Source organism: Xiphophorus maculatus, chromosome 18, assembly GCF_002775205.1.
Source record: "Xiphophorus maculatus strain JP 163 A chromosome 18, X_maculatus-5.0-male, whole genome shotgun sequence".
Classification (NCBI taxonomy): Eukaryota; Metazoa; Chordata; class Actinopteri; order Cyprinodontiformes; family Poeciliidae; genus Xiphophorus; species Xiphophorus maculatus.
The window spans coordinates 21,998,246-22,017,856 of record NC_036460.1 but is presented as its reverse complement, the minus strand read 5'-3'; the positions used below and the strand labels follow the sequence as shown (position 1 = coordinate 22,017,856).

The following is a 19,611-nucleotide window of genomic DNA, read 5'->3' as shown; positions in this document are numbered from 1 at the left end:
GCCTGCCAGCAGTGTGGCGACAGTATAAGTTAACCTCAGTCTGGTTTAAATGCAGAAAGCATTGAAATGCGCTCTGCATTTCAGCCTTAGAGGTTAGCAATTAGGATAAATCTGTGTGGTTATTTTCCTTCTGATTAGCCAAAACCTCTGTGATGTCATAAAGATCGTTTACTCTGATTATTGTGATTTTCTTCAGTGCGAGGCTTGCTGACTGAACATCAGTTAATACTGAGATGATTTTGGATAATCTTTGTGATTCTCAGAGGGTGAGTTATGCAGTTTTTTCCCCTCGACTAAAACATGTCTCCCAGAGTGAGACCACAAATCCATGTGTCTTTTCTTGGTTGCACTCGTGCGCCTAATATTTTCCATGTCTTTTCTCATGTAAATACCAGGGTTTTTTTTGTTCGTCTGTCCAACATACAGACGGCACAAACACTGCTTTCGTCTTCAGCCTCCACCTGTTGCCTTCACTCACTCTGCCTGCAGCTATCACTAAGCCAGTTAGCATTTAACCGGATGTATGCAGCAGTCTTCAGGATGGTGTGGGTTGTCTGTTCAACTTGTTACCAGATTTATTGGACTAGTTGCCTTGTAGTCGATATTCTTCTTGCCTCAAGTAGTCAGGGAAGTTTTTGTATTTTTCCTAAAGCATGAATTGGGCAGGTAGACACAATGTCCTTTAAACATTCATAATAAAAACACAAATTATGCCCTTTCACATTAAAATTCAAAATTTTTAATAGCGCATGAAAATAGCTTAGAGGTGCTTCTCGACTCATAAAAGCATTGATGTTGCACTTAGCATAGAGACTCACAACATACTTGCTAGTCGGGACTGAGTAGTGCTTTTTGTTAATTTTATCATTTTAATTGTACCAAAAAGCTAGAAATAATGTGTTTATTAATTCTTAGAGATGCAATGCATACAGATACCTGACCATTATATTTGCTTATTCCATATTCAGTTGTTGGACTCAAACAGAACTTTTATAATTTCTGTATATTTTTTTACGCCATTTTGTTGTAAACAAATAGAAAATGTATAATTTGCAACCCAAACCAGTTATGTTAAAACAAACCAGATCCCGTACTATTACATGTGATCTGGCTTGTTTTAACATACCAGATCATGTATAATAACCAGAAAAGTACACTTAAAAGAGTGTGTTGTTGATTGTTTTTGGTGTGTGTGAACACTTAAGAAAAATTCTGCTTTTATGGAATGAGTTTTGTGTCTGAATCTTTTTTTAAAGTAAGGGGAATTTGTGTTTGTGTGTTTCAGGGATTCTGGGAGTATCAAAGACAAATTAGAGCATCTGGTAAGTTGTATTCAGCACACACACACGCACTCACAGGGGTGCACATTGATATCAACATCCTTAATGAAACTTGTGCAGTTGGAGGTGAATACCCACCACCTACAGTCAGGGAGGCACTGACAGAACATGGACATAGATCATGGATATTGCCTCCACAAAGACACTGCTTTCTGCTTTCTTATTAGCATTGCATTTATCCTTAAAGTATCAACTTTTATCCTAACTGTTAGTTGATGACATTGGCATGTTTTTGTTCTTGTGTGTATTATTATTATTATTTTTTCACATAAAATATTTGATTATCACCCAGACACACACACACGTTGCCTTCCTCGTTCGGTATTGGTTATCCTGCCGACATGGTCCCTTTCCTCAGTCTCTTCCTGTCTGTGAATCAAGAACCTTCTGGTTCTGCTCTCCTGGGACGGGCCTGAAAATTTAATCACCAGGTTTCCTCTTGCTGGTTGCTTTAATCCAGGGTCAGAGTTCCATGCAACAAAGTGAGAAGGTCTTTTTTTTTCTCTCTCTCTTTTTGGGCGGGAAGAAACCAAGGTTTGATGCGCCCCATATTCCAGGGGATGAATTATAGACAGGGGTCAAAGAGGGTCCCGCCTCTCTGTGGATGTCACATGCCCTCCCTCCCCTGCTTCCCTGCATACTAAACCGCAGCTTCCAGCACCTTACACAAATGACCCACGCCCCACCTCGCTGTACGCAAATGACCCCGAATGTGCCACAGAAATGACCGAACCCGGATTCCAAACATTTCTCAGTGGTTCTCCACGTTGAAATCAGTTCTTCAAAACACAAATTTCAATTGAGTGGTCTTCAGAGCTTAGTTATTTATCTTGAATTTTACTGCATTTGGTCACATGGCAAGAAAAAAATGTCCACACATTTTCTTTTATATTTTTTGCGATCGACCAACACAAAAGTAGCACATAATGTAATCGTGAAGAGCAAAGAGAAGATAAACTGGAAAATATCATATGCATTTGCATTCAGAACATTTTATGGAAGCAACTTTTACTACAGTTTTAGATCCACATCTCCAATCCAATCAGAAGTCTTCTGCAGTCTCTAACATGTTTTCTTCCACAATTACCCCAAACTTTTGTCCCATCCATTTTTCAGTCAATCCTGACCAGCTTCCCTGTAAGTGATGACACTGTCCCTCCATCATGATGCTGCCATTCACATATTGCACAGTGGGGATTGCTTGTTTAGTAGGATATCTGGTGTTAGTCTTCCATATAAACCAGATTTGTGGAGTGCATAACTACCTGGACCTCCTCCAGACAACCTTCAGAAATTCTTTAATATCATACTGTTTTGTAGAAGACTTAACCACCTTTTCCCCTCCAAAAATCTAATTTGAATATGAAGTACTGTATGGTGTACATTTTCCTAAAACATTCTAGAGTTAAACATCCATTAGGCCTATCATATCTTTAAATAGGAAATTAGTAATGGTCTTTCCTGGGTATTGTGATTGTGTTGGTGTGGGTCTGCAGGTGTGATTGATGTATGTCTCCGTAAAATGTTATTTAAATTATTCACAAGGGGTTTAGATGCATAAACAGCAGTAATCAATACTCTTATGGGCGGTTATATCCAAGCAAACATTATGAGCGCCTATATCTAATGCTGAGATGAGTGTTTCCTCTTATGTATGCAACTGAAATAGGAAAGACCACAACGATTCAGGGTCAGTGTACCAATGAATATATCTGCAAGTGCTTTACTCTTAAGTGCTGTACAAATGAGTGCAACTGATGCAGTTTTTTATGTACTTGGGAGAAAAGTATTAGCCTTAAGGGAACTTTTTATTTTGAAAAAAGAAAACAAAAAGCTCTGAAATTGAGTGGCCCTTTTACAGTTTTCTCTTTATCTCTTTTGGATTGCAGTCAATATCAGTGCCAGTAGGTGGCGAGGAAATTGACTTTTTTATTATTTGTTTTAGCTTGACGGTAAAAAAAAAAAACTTTGGTAAAGCGCAGTTGTTTTGAAGTTGTGCTGTTAAAATAATAACAAAAAAACTTGACAGTAGCATTGATACTTGTTGAAACGCAGAGCACCATTTATCTTTCCAAATCTCCAAAATGGGAAAGATGTGAGATCATGCAATTTGATTTGGTCAGGCGCATGTTTTTCTTCAAAAGTCAGTAAATGGCTGCAGGTTTTTAAAGGTTAAAAACAAGTAGATCTTTGAACAAAGCTGAACCAACTTGTGACCACACACACTGAACAGGATATAAAGGAATGTTACGATATTAAGTTACAACAGTTTATCTGGAGTGCCAATAGTTAAAGAAACTGCTGTTTGATTTCCATTTTAATCAAGATTTTCCAGGCCCGACTCTTAATAATCTACAAAAGGTCACAGCTACAAATTTTTTTGAGCTCTCTCAACAACACACAACCTTAACTGGTTCAACGAGTTTACCCACAAGGACTTCTTATTAAAATGTATTGTTTAATTACTGCCTCCTGCTACGTCCTTATCTCCTCATCAGGGTGACCCTGTTTATACGAGCTACATATTCACACACACAAGCACACATCTGTGTATTTACCGGGATATTTTCCGTATTTATATGTGAGGGAATTTGAATCCCCGAATACCGAGTGTTTGGATTTATGGGCGTGTTTATGCTTAGGGGGGAGATTGCTCCCCAGTAGGCAGCTGCCTGCGGAGCGCAAGGCTCTGATTACGATTCGGGACGGAAAACTGTAAATAATGGAGCTCATCTCACTCGGAGCCGGAGTTTGCGGGGCTGTTCAAACACTTTTTTCGTTCAATGCCTCAATCTACATGTATAACGCATATCCCTGAAGATTTCTAAACAGGCATTTATGACTCTCTGTTGATCTACCGTGCTTAAGATTGGAGCATAAATGATATTTACGTTTTGCTTGGGGTGTCATAAGGCAAAGGAACATCATGTTGTCAAACGAGTACCTTGAACACGTCATCTGCAAAGTTGCGTCTTTTTGATGCTAAAAGAAAATGAAGATTATTCCATATTTTTTCCTCAAATAATTGTTTTTGAGTAGCTGTTAAGCACCTAAGCTGGTGTGACAGGCAGGCGCTTTTATTCCTGTTTTCCTTGTATTTGATCTTGCCAGCATTACCCTCTTCTGTTAACTGTAAAAGTGAATGACTGCTGAAGTAATTAGGCAGCCAATTAAGATCTGTGTGGTCTGAGGTTTGTTTCATTGTTTGTTTTTTGTATTTTTGTATTTTTTTTCTTCCCCTTTGTGTTTCACCAGATTGACTGAATAGAATCAGTAGCGATGAGGAGGGAAACACTGAAGTTAATTGCTCCCAGCGCTCCGCTTTTACTTTCAGCTTGCGGTACGCGAATGTAACGCGTCCAAATAACACTCGAGCGGACAAACGCGAGAAGCATCAAGGCGGATTTTGTTGCTCTGGGAGAAAGAGGTGGCCTACAGCGGCTAATCGGTCCAGATGTACTGCTTTTTAGAGCAAAGCAGAAGAAAGCCAGCAGCTCAATCAATAACGCGCGAAATCAGCATCATCAGGGCTGTTGGCTCAATCAGCAGCTGTACCCATCGCTTTAACTACATACACTGCCTGAGGATGGACAGAAAGAGAGCAAAGAAAAAGGGGAGGGGAGAGGCGAAGGGGATGAAGAAGACGTGTCAACAGTTTCAGGGAGAGAGGGTTGGACGCCCTGTGATGGTGGAGGCTAGTTTACAGGTCAGTCTGCGGTCATGAGGTTAAGTTGAGGTCGCATTTTGTGGGAAACTGAACTGGGAAATCTATGTTCACAGTGAGGTTTTAGCTAGAGCTCTTCAGGTGAAATTGAGTGGGTTTTTTTTCTTACAAGCAAAACATGCGTTTGTTTTAATGCATTTTTAATGCGTATAAATATTGCAGTTGCCTAAAAATATGTCATAAATCAGAATGCTGTTTTATCATTAGAGACAGTTTAGAATCAGGCATCTTTCTATGTTTGATGCCAGCGTTCTGTCGGCCACATGGCCCACTTCAGGCATGGCTGCTGTGTAAATGTCCCTCGGTGAGTTGAAAAGTTTACTGAGGCGAATAGACTTGCCGGCCCGCTGACAGAGCGGCAGCAGCAGCTGTATACAAGACAACACGCTCCAACAACAACAGAGAGACAAACCTGCCGTCACTTAAAGTGGAATACGATCCACCCAGAAAAGTCCTAATGTGTGATTCTAGTCTGGAACTGGACCGTTGTTGTTTCATGGATATTCTTCGATCAAATCCCTTCCTTTCCTTGCTGCTTGATCTGCTTTTCTTGTCATTTAAAGGGATTGTTCAAGTTGTGATGAGTTGGCCTAGCTAGCACAAAATCATGAACTTTTAAAACGTCACAATATTTCTTAAAAATTTTTCACATTGATTGAGAAAAATTCACAATCAATTTTTGTGAATTCTTTACTGGAATCACCATCTTGTGAGCCTCGTTTTGAAGGTGCAAAAGAAGTAGTTCTGAATTTGTGTTGCTTGTTTGTGGTGATTATGTAGTCGACCGACAAAGACTGTTCTTAGGGGTGGATATTTGCACCCACCAATGTCCGACTGTTGGTAAAGGGCTGGGGTATGTTGTTGGAAAATAATATTTTAAAACTTCAACTACTGACCTGATTGAAGGGGCAGCACACCATCTGAGGTGCAGCTATAGTACTACAAATGCTGTTGTACCCTTTTCAGTTGTCGAAAAGGGTACAATGTGGTTGACAGAATCAACCAAGGGTTCTAAATATAAGCGTGAAAAAGGATTGACTAGTTTCTGGTGAATGCTGCAAGTCAATCTTCTTTAGTAATACTAACAGCAGGTGTAATAATATTCCAACCATTTGCAGTTTTGGTTATTCTGCTCCCGCTGCTAATTTAAAGCAACTTTCTACAATCGATTCTGGTGTACTGGAAAGGGATGATTTTTACTCCAATGAAAGAAATCTGTCTGCATGAGTGTGTTCAGGTATTTTGATCAGGAGTCAACAATCCAAAATGAAAATCAGAATTTCTATTAACAAAAACATTGGGTAATATAAAATTGTAAGCAACTAATGTGACTTTTCCGCTTCTCTCTGATTATCCATCTCCATAATTAAACAGAAACATTCAACTACCATAAGTAATAAACTCATATGAAGTCATTTATTTCTATGATAATATCATAGAAATGCTTACTTGCCATGATGAGTTAGCATCCGCCTTGACTTTTCTGTCTGCGTTGCAGTGAAAGGCGAAAAACCTGTTTCTTTTGTGGGTTGTTTTTTACAACAATCTGGGCTGGATTCAATCATGAATTAAATTGTTTTAGTATTTATTCATTTAATTAGTTATAATGTGTTAGTTTAGTACAACACGTTATCACTTAGTTTTGCTATCATCTTCAGATTAATATCTTTAAAAAACAGACTGATCAAACCTGAACTTTATGTTTCAACACATTCAACAGAGATTTGTCCAAATTTTATGAAACCTTTTGTTTTTATTTGTGAAAACACAAAATCTGAGAATTTTTATTGCAATTTTTGACATTGCAGCCATCCTAGACAAGATATAACTTCTTAACTAAGGAGTTATCCAACTAAGAAATTTGCTTCTGGTGGAAAAAAGAGAAAGGCAACTGTCAGAAAATTTATAAAATAGTATCAGTTTTGAAAAACAATATTTCTAATTAAAAAGTGCATGTCTCCAATGATTTGTGCTTTCTTTATAATAATCAGCTAGAATTTTTTATTGGCATGACAACAATCAGCTTTATTCTTATATTTGGACAATTTGTCTTTGTTGATGTGTTTGAGGTTGGAAGGCCTCCTTGCCATCACCCTAATCTTCAGCTCTCCCCACAGATTCCTTCTTTGCCCCACATCTTATGATTTTTAAAATCGTTACTTTTTTGGTGAGCTAAATATATCATTACACCCTGAGTGATTGTTTGAGATAAAAAGGATAAAGAAGGGGAACAGATAAAGGAGTAGAACTGGGGGTGCTGATTGTGGCGGTTTGTGGGGAGGGGACGTGAGTAATAATCTGCAAACAGATTTCCATGCTTATTACACTAATGATTTCGTGATTTGATGCAGTGTTGGATGTTTGCAAGACACGGGAGCAAAAGAGGGTGGCGGTGTGAATGAGGAGGGGGGAGGGAAGGGGGGTGTCGTTCTTTTTTTCTCTCATCTCCACGCCGGGGCTAAATGATGGAGTAATTTGACTGACCCCTGACTCGGGGCAGGCCTACACATAATTGCATGTCATTCTAGCATTGAACAGGGGGTTCAAAGTGTTTTGCAATACCTCCATTTTTGTCCCTCCTTTCTCACAAATCACATTCCCCCCCCACCCCATTCGCGTCCTCGTCACTGTCTTTCCATCCTCTCACACCCCTACCAAAAAGAAAAGAAAAAACGAAAACCAAAGCATCACCAAACAAAAGAAAGATTGCATTAATTTGCAAATGATGATATTACATTAAGCGTGGGGAGATCTCATACATCAGAACGTGAGAACTACTCCCTTACTGTATGTGCTTCATCTTAATGGTATCGCTGGATGTCAAGGGCATGGAGGAAATTAAATCGGAAAGTGCAGATAGACCAAAGAAGATATTATCTCTGGATGATTGCAGTTTTGATAGGTATTCCAGTGAATTTCATTTTCTCCGGATGGGGAGAAGATGAGTTAGCCTGCACATTTGCTCATTTTTCTTCTACATGATTTATGTGAGTTGAGTATAAAACTCCTTCCACCCCCTTTATCAGAAACGCACGCACGCGCGCCGGGAGCACGTCTCGGAGCAGTAAATGGCCACGGGTTGTCGCGCCGCAACTTGTTTATGCCAGCGCACGCGCGCATGTGCTCCCAACACGTAGCAAAAGAGTTGCTTGAACTTGCGCGCACGCTTTGGTGCGTGCACGTTTGTACTTTTCGTGTCTGCAGCCAAGATAGCGACGGAGCCATCAACGGGAATGAATCCAGGGAGACGGCGGGGTAGAGGAGAAGGAGGAACGGGGAGGGGGAGTGTCATTACTCAGACTTGTTTACATTCTAAATACGTAATGAAATCTTGTTGGTAATAATGACGGGAATAAAAGTTTAGGAAATTGTAAAAGTGGTGAAGTTTGAGAAATGAGCCCCGGCCTGTGAAATAGCATTTGGGGGCAGGAAACGACATTATTATGCAGTGCTCCTGCCTGCCTGAGACATGAAGATGAACTGCTGGTGGGTCATAAAATGCTGTTAGCCCTAGCCTGAAGTATGGCACATTGTAAAAGAGCCCTGATCCCATATTGCCATTATATATAAAAGTATATCCATACACAACATTATTTTTCATATAAGATGAGCTCAGATACAGTGGCTCCGGCCTCCCAAATACGTACACTGATAGGCAGGATTATTCCCCCCCCCCCTCTCTCTTCTTATAAAATATATAAATAAACATATTGCCGTGGAACCCATCTCTGCCCTGATCTTATAGACCTCGATATTAAAAACAGAAATATTGCATTTTCGAAGGGCTCTGTTTTCCTCTGGCCTCTTTTGGGTACGGGATATATCTGCGTGTTTGTTTGGGAGGGCGGGGAGGAGAACGAGGAGATGCAGAAGAAGCCCGGGCGGGATTCAACAAATAAAAGAAAATGGAAACAGATGAAGACTTTAAAAATATAATGAGATGAATATTGAGCATATCAACTGCAGGATAAGGAGAGTTAGTTGGGGTGAGGCGGCCTTGCGTGCGCGTGTGTATATTGGAAACAGGTTATTGACAGAAAATGATGGTTAAGGTGTCGCAATTAGGATTAATGTTCCAGTGTATGGACAGATGATGTGCTCTTTTTTTCCTCAACATGGTTGCTTGAGAGAGATTTCAAATGTATGGAGAGTTTACTGACATTTTACTAAGACATTCATTTATTTTCCTGACTTTTTTAGTTTGAATTGCAAATCTGAAAGTAGGATTTTTTAGGATTTTTCTTGTCTTCAAAAGTCAGAAAAATGCATAAAAGTTTTACTCTGTACTGTCTATTTCTTGCCTTACATCATTAGGGAAACGTTCAGGTATGAATGAATAGTGAGCTGCCCTTTTCAAGGGTGGATGGATTATTTAGCACCATCATAGACCCCCCAGTCCCTGCTAAAATTTGGTTAAATGCCCTTAACAAGTCATGATTGTGACTGCTTCACCACTTTTCCTTTCAGAATTGTTGGAGTTTATCTAAATTGGTTTCCTGGCACAGACTGGGCTTTTAAGGATACTCTATAAATTTTGAATGATGTTAAAGTTTGGCCCAATCCAGGAGTATAATCCTAGCCTGTTTTATCCATTGTAAAAACCAGTTTTTATATGTATTTAGTATTATTGTTCTGTTGAAACACCTGGTCATATGTTAAGTTTTGAAGTTGTTGATTTGTGGTAAATTTAATGAGTTGTGGAGGTGGTTTCTTTTCTGAATTGTTTCAACCACTTGATGTTTGAGCAGTATAAAAGTTTATTCTAAGTGTAGCTTTAATGGTTCTTGGAGTATTCTTAAACATCTTTGCTAACTTTTCATCTTCTGAAGTCTGTCAGTTTGGGTCAGAGGGGGAAAATCAGACTCAGTTGGAGCATTTGAGCAGTCATCCCAAACAAACATCGGAGCTGCTTTCGGATTGGATGAGTCAAGCTAATAACAAGCCTTTGGAAAACCCTGACCCAATCCATGCGATGTGCTATTAAACTGAGCAATTTCAATTATTTCATTTATGGAAAGAATGTTAATCTTTTCAGAAAAAAATCTGAATAAATTGAAACTTTTGCAACTTTTTGTTCTAGTTTAGAAAAATTAAGCATCTGAACCCAGATTATTTGAAAGGAATTATTAAACACCAAAGAGAAATTACATTTATTCTCAGGCTCAGTGTTTGTGGACTTTCCACGTTGGCTTCGTGTCTGCAATAAAAAATAAAAAAAACGTTATGTAACTTTAAGAACAATAATTAGCTTCTCTGTTCAAACAATGAAGCAACTTTTTGACTGAGAAAATCACTGTACATCTGACTTCCTCTTCCATTTTCAATGGAAATTAACTAGGATAGTTATAAAACATGAACATTTCCCTCCGTCAGAGCAGAACTGACATAAGGTTGTTAAATACTTATGGTTGATATGAACTGTAAAAAAAAAAGGAAAAAAAAAATCAAACGTTGGTCTGCGCTGCATGTGCTTAGTGATCTACATGTCTGTGCCTACAGTGACATGCAGTTAGGTCAGAATAGCTGAGTAAAATGTAGCCTATGTCCAAAAGATGTTAGTATTTCATCCATTTATCATCTCCCCAGTTTCCCAACAATTTAGCATGAATTCCCTTCTTCTATAATATTATTAACAACATCCATGCGTTCATCTTCAGTCGTATTGATTATTGCAACAGCGTCTTCACAGGTCTGTCCAACAAATCAATGAAACAGCTGCAGCTGATCCAGAATGCTGCTGCTCGTGTTCTCACTAAAACCAGGAAGATAGAGCACATAACACCAGTTTTAAAGTCCCTACACTGGCTCCCTGTAGCTCAAAGAATAGACTTTAAAATACTGTTGTTAGTTTATAAATCACTGAACGGCTTAGCATCACAATACATTAAAGATCTGCTGTTGTTGTATCAACCTTCCAGACCTCTCAGGTCTTCCGGTTCTGGTCTGTTCTGCATCCCCAGAACCAAACGAGGAGAAGCAGCTTTCAGCATCTATGCACCACAAATTTGGAACAAACTTCCAGAAAACTGTAAAACAGCTGAAACACTGACTTCTTTTAAATCTCAACTAAAAACCCACCTGTTTAGAATTGTATTTGAAATGTAATTAATTACAAATTTACTGATGGAACATGACTTAATGCTGTGTTTTGATTATTGATTCTATGTTGCATTGTGTTTCTGTGTTTGTAATGATGTAAAGCACTTTGAAATGCCTTGCTGCTGAAATGTGCTATACAAATAAAATTTGATTGATTGATTGATAACAAATTCGGGTTGAGTCATTTTAAATTGCTGAAATCAGCATCGCCTTTTCTCCGGCTGCGACGATTTATCCACTTTTCTACATGCCCACTTCGATATGTGATTTTTATTAATTTAGCACTGCTGGTGAGTAAACCATTAGTGAAAATACCTTCACTGAACACCTCTTCAAGCCATTCCAACCTTTGTTCCACTATCTGAGATATTTTTAAAGGTTTTATTTCCTCCATGTAAAGCAAAGTCCTCACCATGAGGTGGTGACAAATGAGCAGCAACATAATCAACATTTAAAAGCAAAATATTTTAAGATATACTTAGAATTAGGAAAGCATAAATTTATTATATTATTGTTGAATGTTTGATTTGTAATAAAATAACGTTTTTCTAGCTACACTCATTTGAACTCCGCCATCTTGATTTCCTCACTACTCCCTTTGAGTGTTAGCATCTTAGCCGCTATGTCAAGTATAGACTTATAAAAGACGTCCATCTAACTGGCCAACAATATTTTTGTCATGCACAGTGAGAATGTAAGGCACATGAAATTTTGTATCCAATCACCCCTTTGTGATGGTCATGTTACATATATTAAAGCTGTGAGGCGATTAAAATTTGAAGTATTACGCTGCTAACTGGTTGCCCTTTCCTCCCAGTCATTAACCTCTTCATTTTTGCATTGAAATTTAATGGAAGCAGAGTTGAAACGAAGTAAAACAGACTGGGAAAATATCCTATCACTATTCTGCTTTTAACTTTTTAAAGAGTGTGATTCAAAAGTCACACTTTTTTTATGGAAAAAACAATTGTTTGCATGCAAATATGATGGGGGGGGGGAAGTTCCAGTTTGCAAATAACTATATTAGTACAGTCTCAGAATTCAGTAGGTTAATCTATCATCATTTCTGTTGACTGCTCCAGCATAAAAGTCCTTCATGTTTCCTTTTCCAGCTTTAGTGTTGCTTCTCTACATTTTTTTAAATTATTTCCACCTGCTCTTAAGCATAAACTAGTTAATGGTGCAAGATGGAAGCTTTGTTTTGTGCAGTTTTCCTCCAAAGTGACCCAATTTCTTTCTGAATGGTGCTCTATCAGTGATAATTTACAGTTTCTGCTGCTCCTTGGATCTGCCTGAGTGATGATCGCTTATTGTGTCTGCCGATTCAAGAGATCAACTAATCATGGAGAAGATGAGCAGCGCTTCCCTCATCACCCCGTCTTCCCGCTCTCTTCCCCAGATTTTATTAATTTCTCACATGAGCTGGTAGACTGACGTGAATTGAAGATTATTATCGCAGATTGACAGAGAGATTAGTGAAAAACAAACGGGCGTGCAGATTATGTGAGGGACAAACTGCTGCTGACAGTGAGGTATTTGGCACAATTTCGTAGTTTGTTCCTTTTCTCTCCTGTTTGCCAAAACGTGAATGAGAAAATAAATCACTTAGTGAGACAGTAGTCCAACAGTCTGGTCCCGACTTCAGCAGAAACGTCCTGTTTGACCTTTGCTCTTCCTTTCTTTGTGTCCTCCAGTTATGAACTGACCGACCACACTCTGCTTTGCCTTCCTGGCCTCAGCCTCTGTGGTAATAATGATGATAATAATCTCCTGGTTTACCAGAACAAGGCTACAAATAGATTAAATTTCCTGCATGCTCATTATACACAAGATTGCATTGTCTTTACAAAGCAGAGTGAGGATAATTTATTTTTCTAATGGGATGTGTTTATTTTTGAGTAGCACAACAGACACTGGGCACTTAACTCGACTAAGCGTGTCTCAGTGCGTCTGTTGTCGCTGTGATTAGGTAGCGGCGCAGGCTAAAGGCTTACTGGGAGTATGCTGGACTTCCTGTCATGTGTAAGGCAAGTGTTATCTGGCAGTAATAAACAAATAGTGGTAAATTTGTCTAAAGCAGGACTTTTTATTTTTTTTATTTTATTTTTTAGGACTCTTCCTATATGCATTGATAGGAAAAATTTTGCCTTAAATGCATTCTGTGGTGCTCCAGCTAAAGTGGTTCACATCTAATAATCTGCTTTACGTATCAGAAATAGAAAATATTTGCACTTTGAATTTTGGATGGTTAATGTAGATTGACAAGATAAACAAAAATAAGCCACTTTTGTAAAATTGGATGTTTTAATAGAAGCATTTAAATTAGATTAGGAGACAGCAACAACCAAAATAACATTGTTTGTCACAAAAACCTACTGTGTGAGAACATATAAAATCTAGAAGAATCTGATGAATACTTGCGTTAGTGCTTTTTAGGAGTACCAGCGTTTTAGTCATAAAAAGCAACAGTTAATCCGAGTGTGTATGAAATGTCCATTGTTTACAGCTGATGTGCTTATTTTAACTCAAGTTTAAGTTTGAATCTTTTCCGTTTATTTATTCTGGCTAACAACAGGTTCCCCATTGATCTGGCTTTGTATGAAAAAAGAAAAAAGAAGAGTTTGGAAGTATATTTATATCTATATTTCAGTAGGTGTCTGGCTTTTGCAGGTTGCAAAGACTGGCCTACAGAGATTTGATTATATAATTTGATGGATTCCCTATGAACAAGAGAAGTATTTCAAACAGGCTACCTTTCAGCAGTTTCCACTCTATCCTCATCACGTTTTCAGCAGTAACATTTGGAACTCGTCTCTGATGCTGGTCCTCCTTTTTTAGTCTTTCTTGTGATCATTTACTTCTCTTATTTAATACCGATTAAGATTTAAGGTCTGTTCTCCTGCTCTCATTACTGGGGCGATGCTGTCAGCCTCAACGGGAATTTTTGAGATCTTGAACCAAAAGTGAAAAAACATATAATTGTTGTAGAAATGTTTAACAAAAGATGCTGGGTGCAGCAGTTTTTTGTTATTTTTCTCTAGGTGGCCGCATACGCTGTCTCCTCATTAGGAACAAAGGAGGAAAAAATGCTGGCGTTTAGGAAAAAAAAAATCAAAGAGGAACAAACAGCGTTTGGACACAGGCACTACACACTACATCAGTTAGAGTTATTGCCAGGCACGTCATCCTTTTCACTGGTTAACAGCACTGCAGTACATAAGTGAAGTCCATTAACTGTATGAATTGCTCTGTAATGTAACGCCGTTCAATAGAAGATGTGTATTAACCTTCTTCCTTCTTTCTTCCTCTCTCTTTTTCTCTTTCTCTCTCTCTTTTGAGCAACACATCTCTGACTTATCACCTGGTTCTATTTAGCATTCGATCTCCGCTCATTTAAATCAAAATGTCTCTCTGAACAGAAACCCACCCAGAACATCTTCTCCCTCATGTTTGTTTGTGTACGCTGGGATGGCACAGTCCTAATTGAGGTGGGATGCCACTTCAGATGCCTCCCTCCCTGTGGGAGGTGCAAAAATCTGCCTCTGGAGAGCTCAGTTACTGACTTCTTTATTGTTTGCTAATTAATTATGTGCAGAGGAAGTAGCTACGTGAAATACGGGAAAAATGTGTTGGAAAGCAAAAATCTGTAATTTTATGACTGTTTAAGTGCCTTTAACAGTCCTTTATACTTTGGGACATATTTTTTTCTATCAGTCTCCATTTATTACTTCAAAACTGGTTTGTGTTCCACTTATTTTCTTAATCTTGTTAATGGTTTTCAAATAAACTGACAGGAATATATGATAGAATATACACTCCTTTCCTTGCTTGAAAATGTTGTCTGACTGATGGAAGACCAGACTCTGTCTAGAAATATGTACAATCTAGGAAACAGTTACAGATGCTAACTGTGCTAGTTGCTAATAAGAGTTACTCAAAACAGTAAAATGTCCTATTTAACACTATAAACCGAAGGATACTCTTGTAACTTTTTAAAGTTGCCGCTTTAGTCATCCTGAGATCTGATACCACAGAGTAAGGAAGATGCAGCTTAATGCAATCTCTCACTTATAACTTTTCTCTCAGATCGTGGTACTGGTGGGGGGAAATCCTGACTGGGATTTTTGTATAGAGCTCCAGTGCTGACAGTGCTGAGTAGGACCAGTGTTAGGATTCAATGTTTAGTTCCACTTGAGCGTGCTTTGTGTGTGTGTGTGATGGTGTGTTCACAATGCGTGATCCTACATATACCTCAAGGCCAACGTAAACAAATGCTAATGTAATTACTGTGTGTGCATGGTAATAAACTGTAACTAAAATGATTGTGACGTATTTATGTGTGGTGTTATTGCTTAAGGTGACTGATTGCACCGTGACTGAGCTGTGTGTCATTGTAATTGTTCAGCAGGATAAGCTGAAGAGCAGCGGGTTTGAATCCAGTACAGCGATTTCATGTTGTTGCCTCTAATCCTTCGCCTTTGGTGTAAACAAGGAAAACAGCTTCAAATATGCTAACAGATATCGTTTTATCGGTTTTTCGTGGACGCCAATATGGAAGCAATCGCTGTGCCTTTCTTTTTAAGCCATAATAGTACATTTTATTTTAGGTTTTCAAGCAAAACCTGTACACGCATGCTACCCCTAACTAACTTGCATTAAGTGCATCCCGGTGGGTGTCTGCGCGGCGCCTTGAAGCGTGTTCCGTCTAGGATACAGCACCCTGACATCACGACATTAAAGCGGGTCATTATATTTCCCCCGACTGCCACCGAAAAGTGACGTTTTTACAAAGTGACAAGTTTACAGTTTGATAAATCTGATTTTTTTTTTTTTCCTGCCAGCGGTGGGAGTGGGGAGTGAGAAGACAGGAACAGTGAGAGCAATAGCTGGGTGGGTAGGAGGAGGCGGAGGAGGGAGGAAGCGCTGCCTGTCAGCGACGCCCCGGCCTTGTCGTCTAAATGATGCTCCCAGGCAGCAGATTCAGATCCCATCCCCATTAGCATTTAATTTCTCTCTAATCCTACACGCCGTCTCCACCGCTGCATGGTAACGAGGGGCCTCTGTGCTCCGGCAGCTCCACAAAACCTTCCAAGAGCAATCTGCAGCGCGCACTGCCCAAGAGCAATCTGCGGCGCGCACTGCCTTTTTATAGCTCCGTCGTAGCTATCATTCTTTCTTGACAATTAAGACCCACAAATCTAATAGCAATGATATTGGAATTACAGCGAGGCCCTTTTGAGAGGGCATGTCAGGAAAAAGAGCTGCGCCTCCCAATACAGCTGTCAGAGCACAGGGCCCTCCCCCGTTCGCTCCCGCTTAATGTGTCCCGCGCACGCGCCAGCCAGCGAGCGAGCACGCACACAACAGGAAGGGGAATATGTTGAGTCTCTCGCTGTGATCTTTGTAAAATGTGCTCTCTGTGCCCTCTTATCCAACTCTCCAAAGACTTGTTACAGCAGCTTTTGTTTTCTCTCTTCCCCTCTCACTTCTCTCGCTCTCGTTCTTTGTCTCTAAATTTCTCTTTATCTCTTTTTCATTGATTCTCCCTGGTGTGTCAGAGTTGTTGCTTTCTTTTTATTTTTCACCAGCAGGGTTTTTTTTTCTTCTTTCCTTCCACAGATGACGGGGTTAGTAACTCGCTAAAGTTGTCCCTGGGTACTCCGTGAGGACATTTTTACGGGTACATTCGCTCTAATAGTGGCAGTTAAAGATTATCATGGGTGAAATTTGTTTTAGCCTAAGGGACACAGCTGTTTTATCACAATATTACACGAATGAAGTTGTGCAAGTATGGCATCTGTCCTGGGCTGTGTGATCTCTCAGTCGGCGGCGCGGCAAAGTAAACGAGCTGATTGTTCTTCCAACTTTGGATCTGATTTACTCAGGCAAGCAAATTAACTTAGAAGCTTTCAAAAGCGTTTGCACCCCTGTTAAAATGTAATTTTCTATCATGAAAAACTAGATACTGATATACTTAAAACTTTTTCTACTTTAAATATAATTTTGGGCCACAGTTTCCAACAGAAATAAGAAAACAAACACATGAGTTTGCAAAATTTTTAAACATTAAAAAAAAGTTGCAATAACCTGGTTGCATAAGTGTTCACATCCTTAAACAGACTCAGTTGATTCAGTTTTAAACTTCTTCAGTTCACTCTGGTCATAAATTATGGTGAATTTAGTTAAACTGAAATGATGCTAAGTTGTCCTAGAAGGATATTCTTGACATTTAATTATTTATGTACTTCAGCACAACTCATTTTTTAAAAGATGTTACAAAGGATTTTTTAAAATCATTTTGTACGAAGGTATCAGTCAGGAACAGGGTAACGTGAAGACAGTTGTCAGTAATTGGATAAAGTATATCAAAATCATGATGCGATTTATTTGAAGTTTCTTACAAATGCTTTGTTCTTAAAGCCAAACAAATCTACATGCATCATTTCAATAGAGATGTTTTTATTACTTTTCTCTGTAAGCAAGTTTGGTTCTGTTTATTGTCATTTTTTCCTGCCTATTTGCCTTGAACAAACTTGACCTACCTCCTGACGACCTGTAACCAAGACAACTCCTCCTGTTTGTCACTTTCCTGCAGACTCCAGCAGAGCAGGCGAAGGTTCGAATGCATTTGGTCCTACAGGCAGCAGGTAAGTGCATAACATTCATGTTTGTTCACTTCCCTGTAAGTCTCTGACTTCTCCATATATTTAGATACAGAAATTGTTGAATTGTTGCCTATTCTTATTTCTAAAATATCTGAAACTAAGATTGGATTTTAACATTGATTATATTGATTTTAAAATCATAGATTCTTAGAACTGGACTTTGAGTTCTGGAAGTGAGCCATCCTAATAGATGACTTTGCTTTGATTCAAATCGTACCAGAGTTTCTCCGACTGCTTTAGTGTTTCCAATAGATTTTCCTCCAGAATTACTCATCAACACTTACCAGCTTCTCTGTCACTGATGAAGAAAAGTTCTCACCATGCTGCCAACATCATGTTTCACAATTGAGATGTTGTGTTCAGGGGGATTTTTGTATATTTTTTTGCCACACATGGTATTTTAAATTCAATTCAAATAACCTTATTTGTCCTCGAGAGGCCATTTCAAGGAACATGAGTAGCACAAATGGGCTCGCAAGTTATAACTCAGATAACAGAGTTTATAAAATTCACATATACTAATGTATAAATATAATCATATAAATGTCAACCTGGGCTCGCATGACCAGAGCACCTTTCCCCTACATGTGTGTTGTTTCCTTTACTTCATTTTTAAGGGCAACAAGTGATGTAAGTCTTTTTTACACTTTTAAATGACAGCTTTCTTGCCACTCTTCCATGAACCTCTGACTTGCGTAGTCCACAGCTAATAGTTATGCTGTCAATAGTTTCTTCTACCAGAGCTGTGGATCATTGCATCTCCTCCAGTGTTACCACTGTCCTTCTTTGGCTGGGTTTTCTAATCTCTTTACTCAGGTTATCGTTTCAGATTAAAAGCCAGATATTTGTGGGGGTTTGCATTTATTTTCTGTCAGTCTCTCCCATGAAATCCTAATAAAACACACTGAAATTTGGGGCTGTAACTAGATAGACTGTGAAAACGAACAACGAATATAAATACTTTCCCAGAATACACAATATTCTGGCTGGGAAGAAAAAAAAAATCTAATTATTAAGTAATATAAGAGTAGAGGATGAATAAAGCTGCGAAAATCTGAAGAGCTGTCAGGTGTTTTCTGAAATTTTATCGCAAATGACATGTTCTCTGGGTTTCATTGTCAGTTTCCCACACGCAGTCTCACACTGCTCTCCCCACATATACTACAGCTACATCTCGAATACACAGTGTCTCAGACAACTGGGAGCGCACGCGCTCTACCCACTCTGACCGCTCGCGGGCCCATATTCACTGCAGCTTAATTTCAAACTCTCCTCCCAGTACATAAGTCATAGATGTCACCATGCACACGGTGTATATTTTCCAGTGTGTATTCGAGGGGTAGAGTTGCGAGCCAGATGTGACAGGCAGAGATTGACTGTGGAGAAAGATGTCTTCATGTTTACAGTCATGCACACACACACACACCCCGATACACAGAGCACTTCAGAACAGGGCTCTAATTTCACCACAGGAAATATATGAAAGGACCAGGCATCTATACATCATCTATAAAGCACCCGCCAGCTACATACGCACCTCACTTAAGACTTGTTCAGCTGCTGCGGAGGCCAAAGAACAACACTGCCATCCCTTGATCTGATTTTGCTGAATTGCGCTTTGTGAGGCATGTATTATGTACTTCGTCATGCTTTAAATTTACTCGACATAGTTTACTTCTGGTTACAGGAGGGGGTTTTTTGATGTGGGAACAACTTAATTTCTGCATAGCAGTCAAGTTTGAGAAGAACGCTTGATCTTGATTCAGTATTTATCCTCGGCATG

General features: G+C 39.1%; 1 protein-coding gene across 2 annotated transcripts in view; it reads left to right on the top strand.

The window, feature by feature from the left end:
- Positions 1-19,611, top strand: part of rsrc1 (arginine and serine rich coiled-coil 1) — a 140,740-nt gene that overhangs the window by 49,373 nt on the left and 71,756 nt on the right. For both annotated transcript variants that reach the window (XM_014470648.2, XM_023350713.1), the window contains exons 5-6: positions 1,286-1,322; positions 17,759-17,810. In XM_014470648.2, the coding sequence (XP_014326134.2) occupies positions 1,286-1,322; positions 17,759-17,810 (89 nt within the window). The remainder of the gene's footprint in view (positions 1-1,285; positions 1,323-17,758; positions 17,811-19,611) is intronic.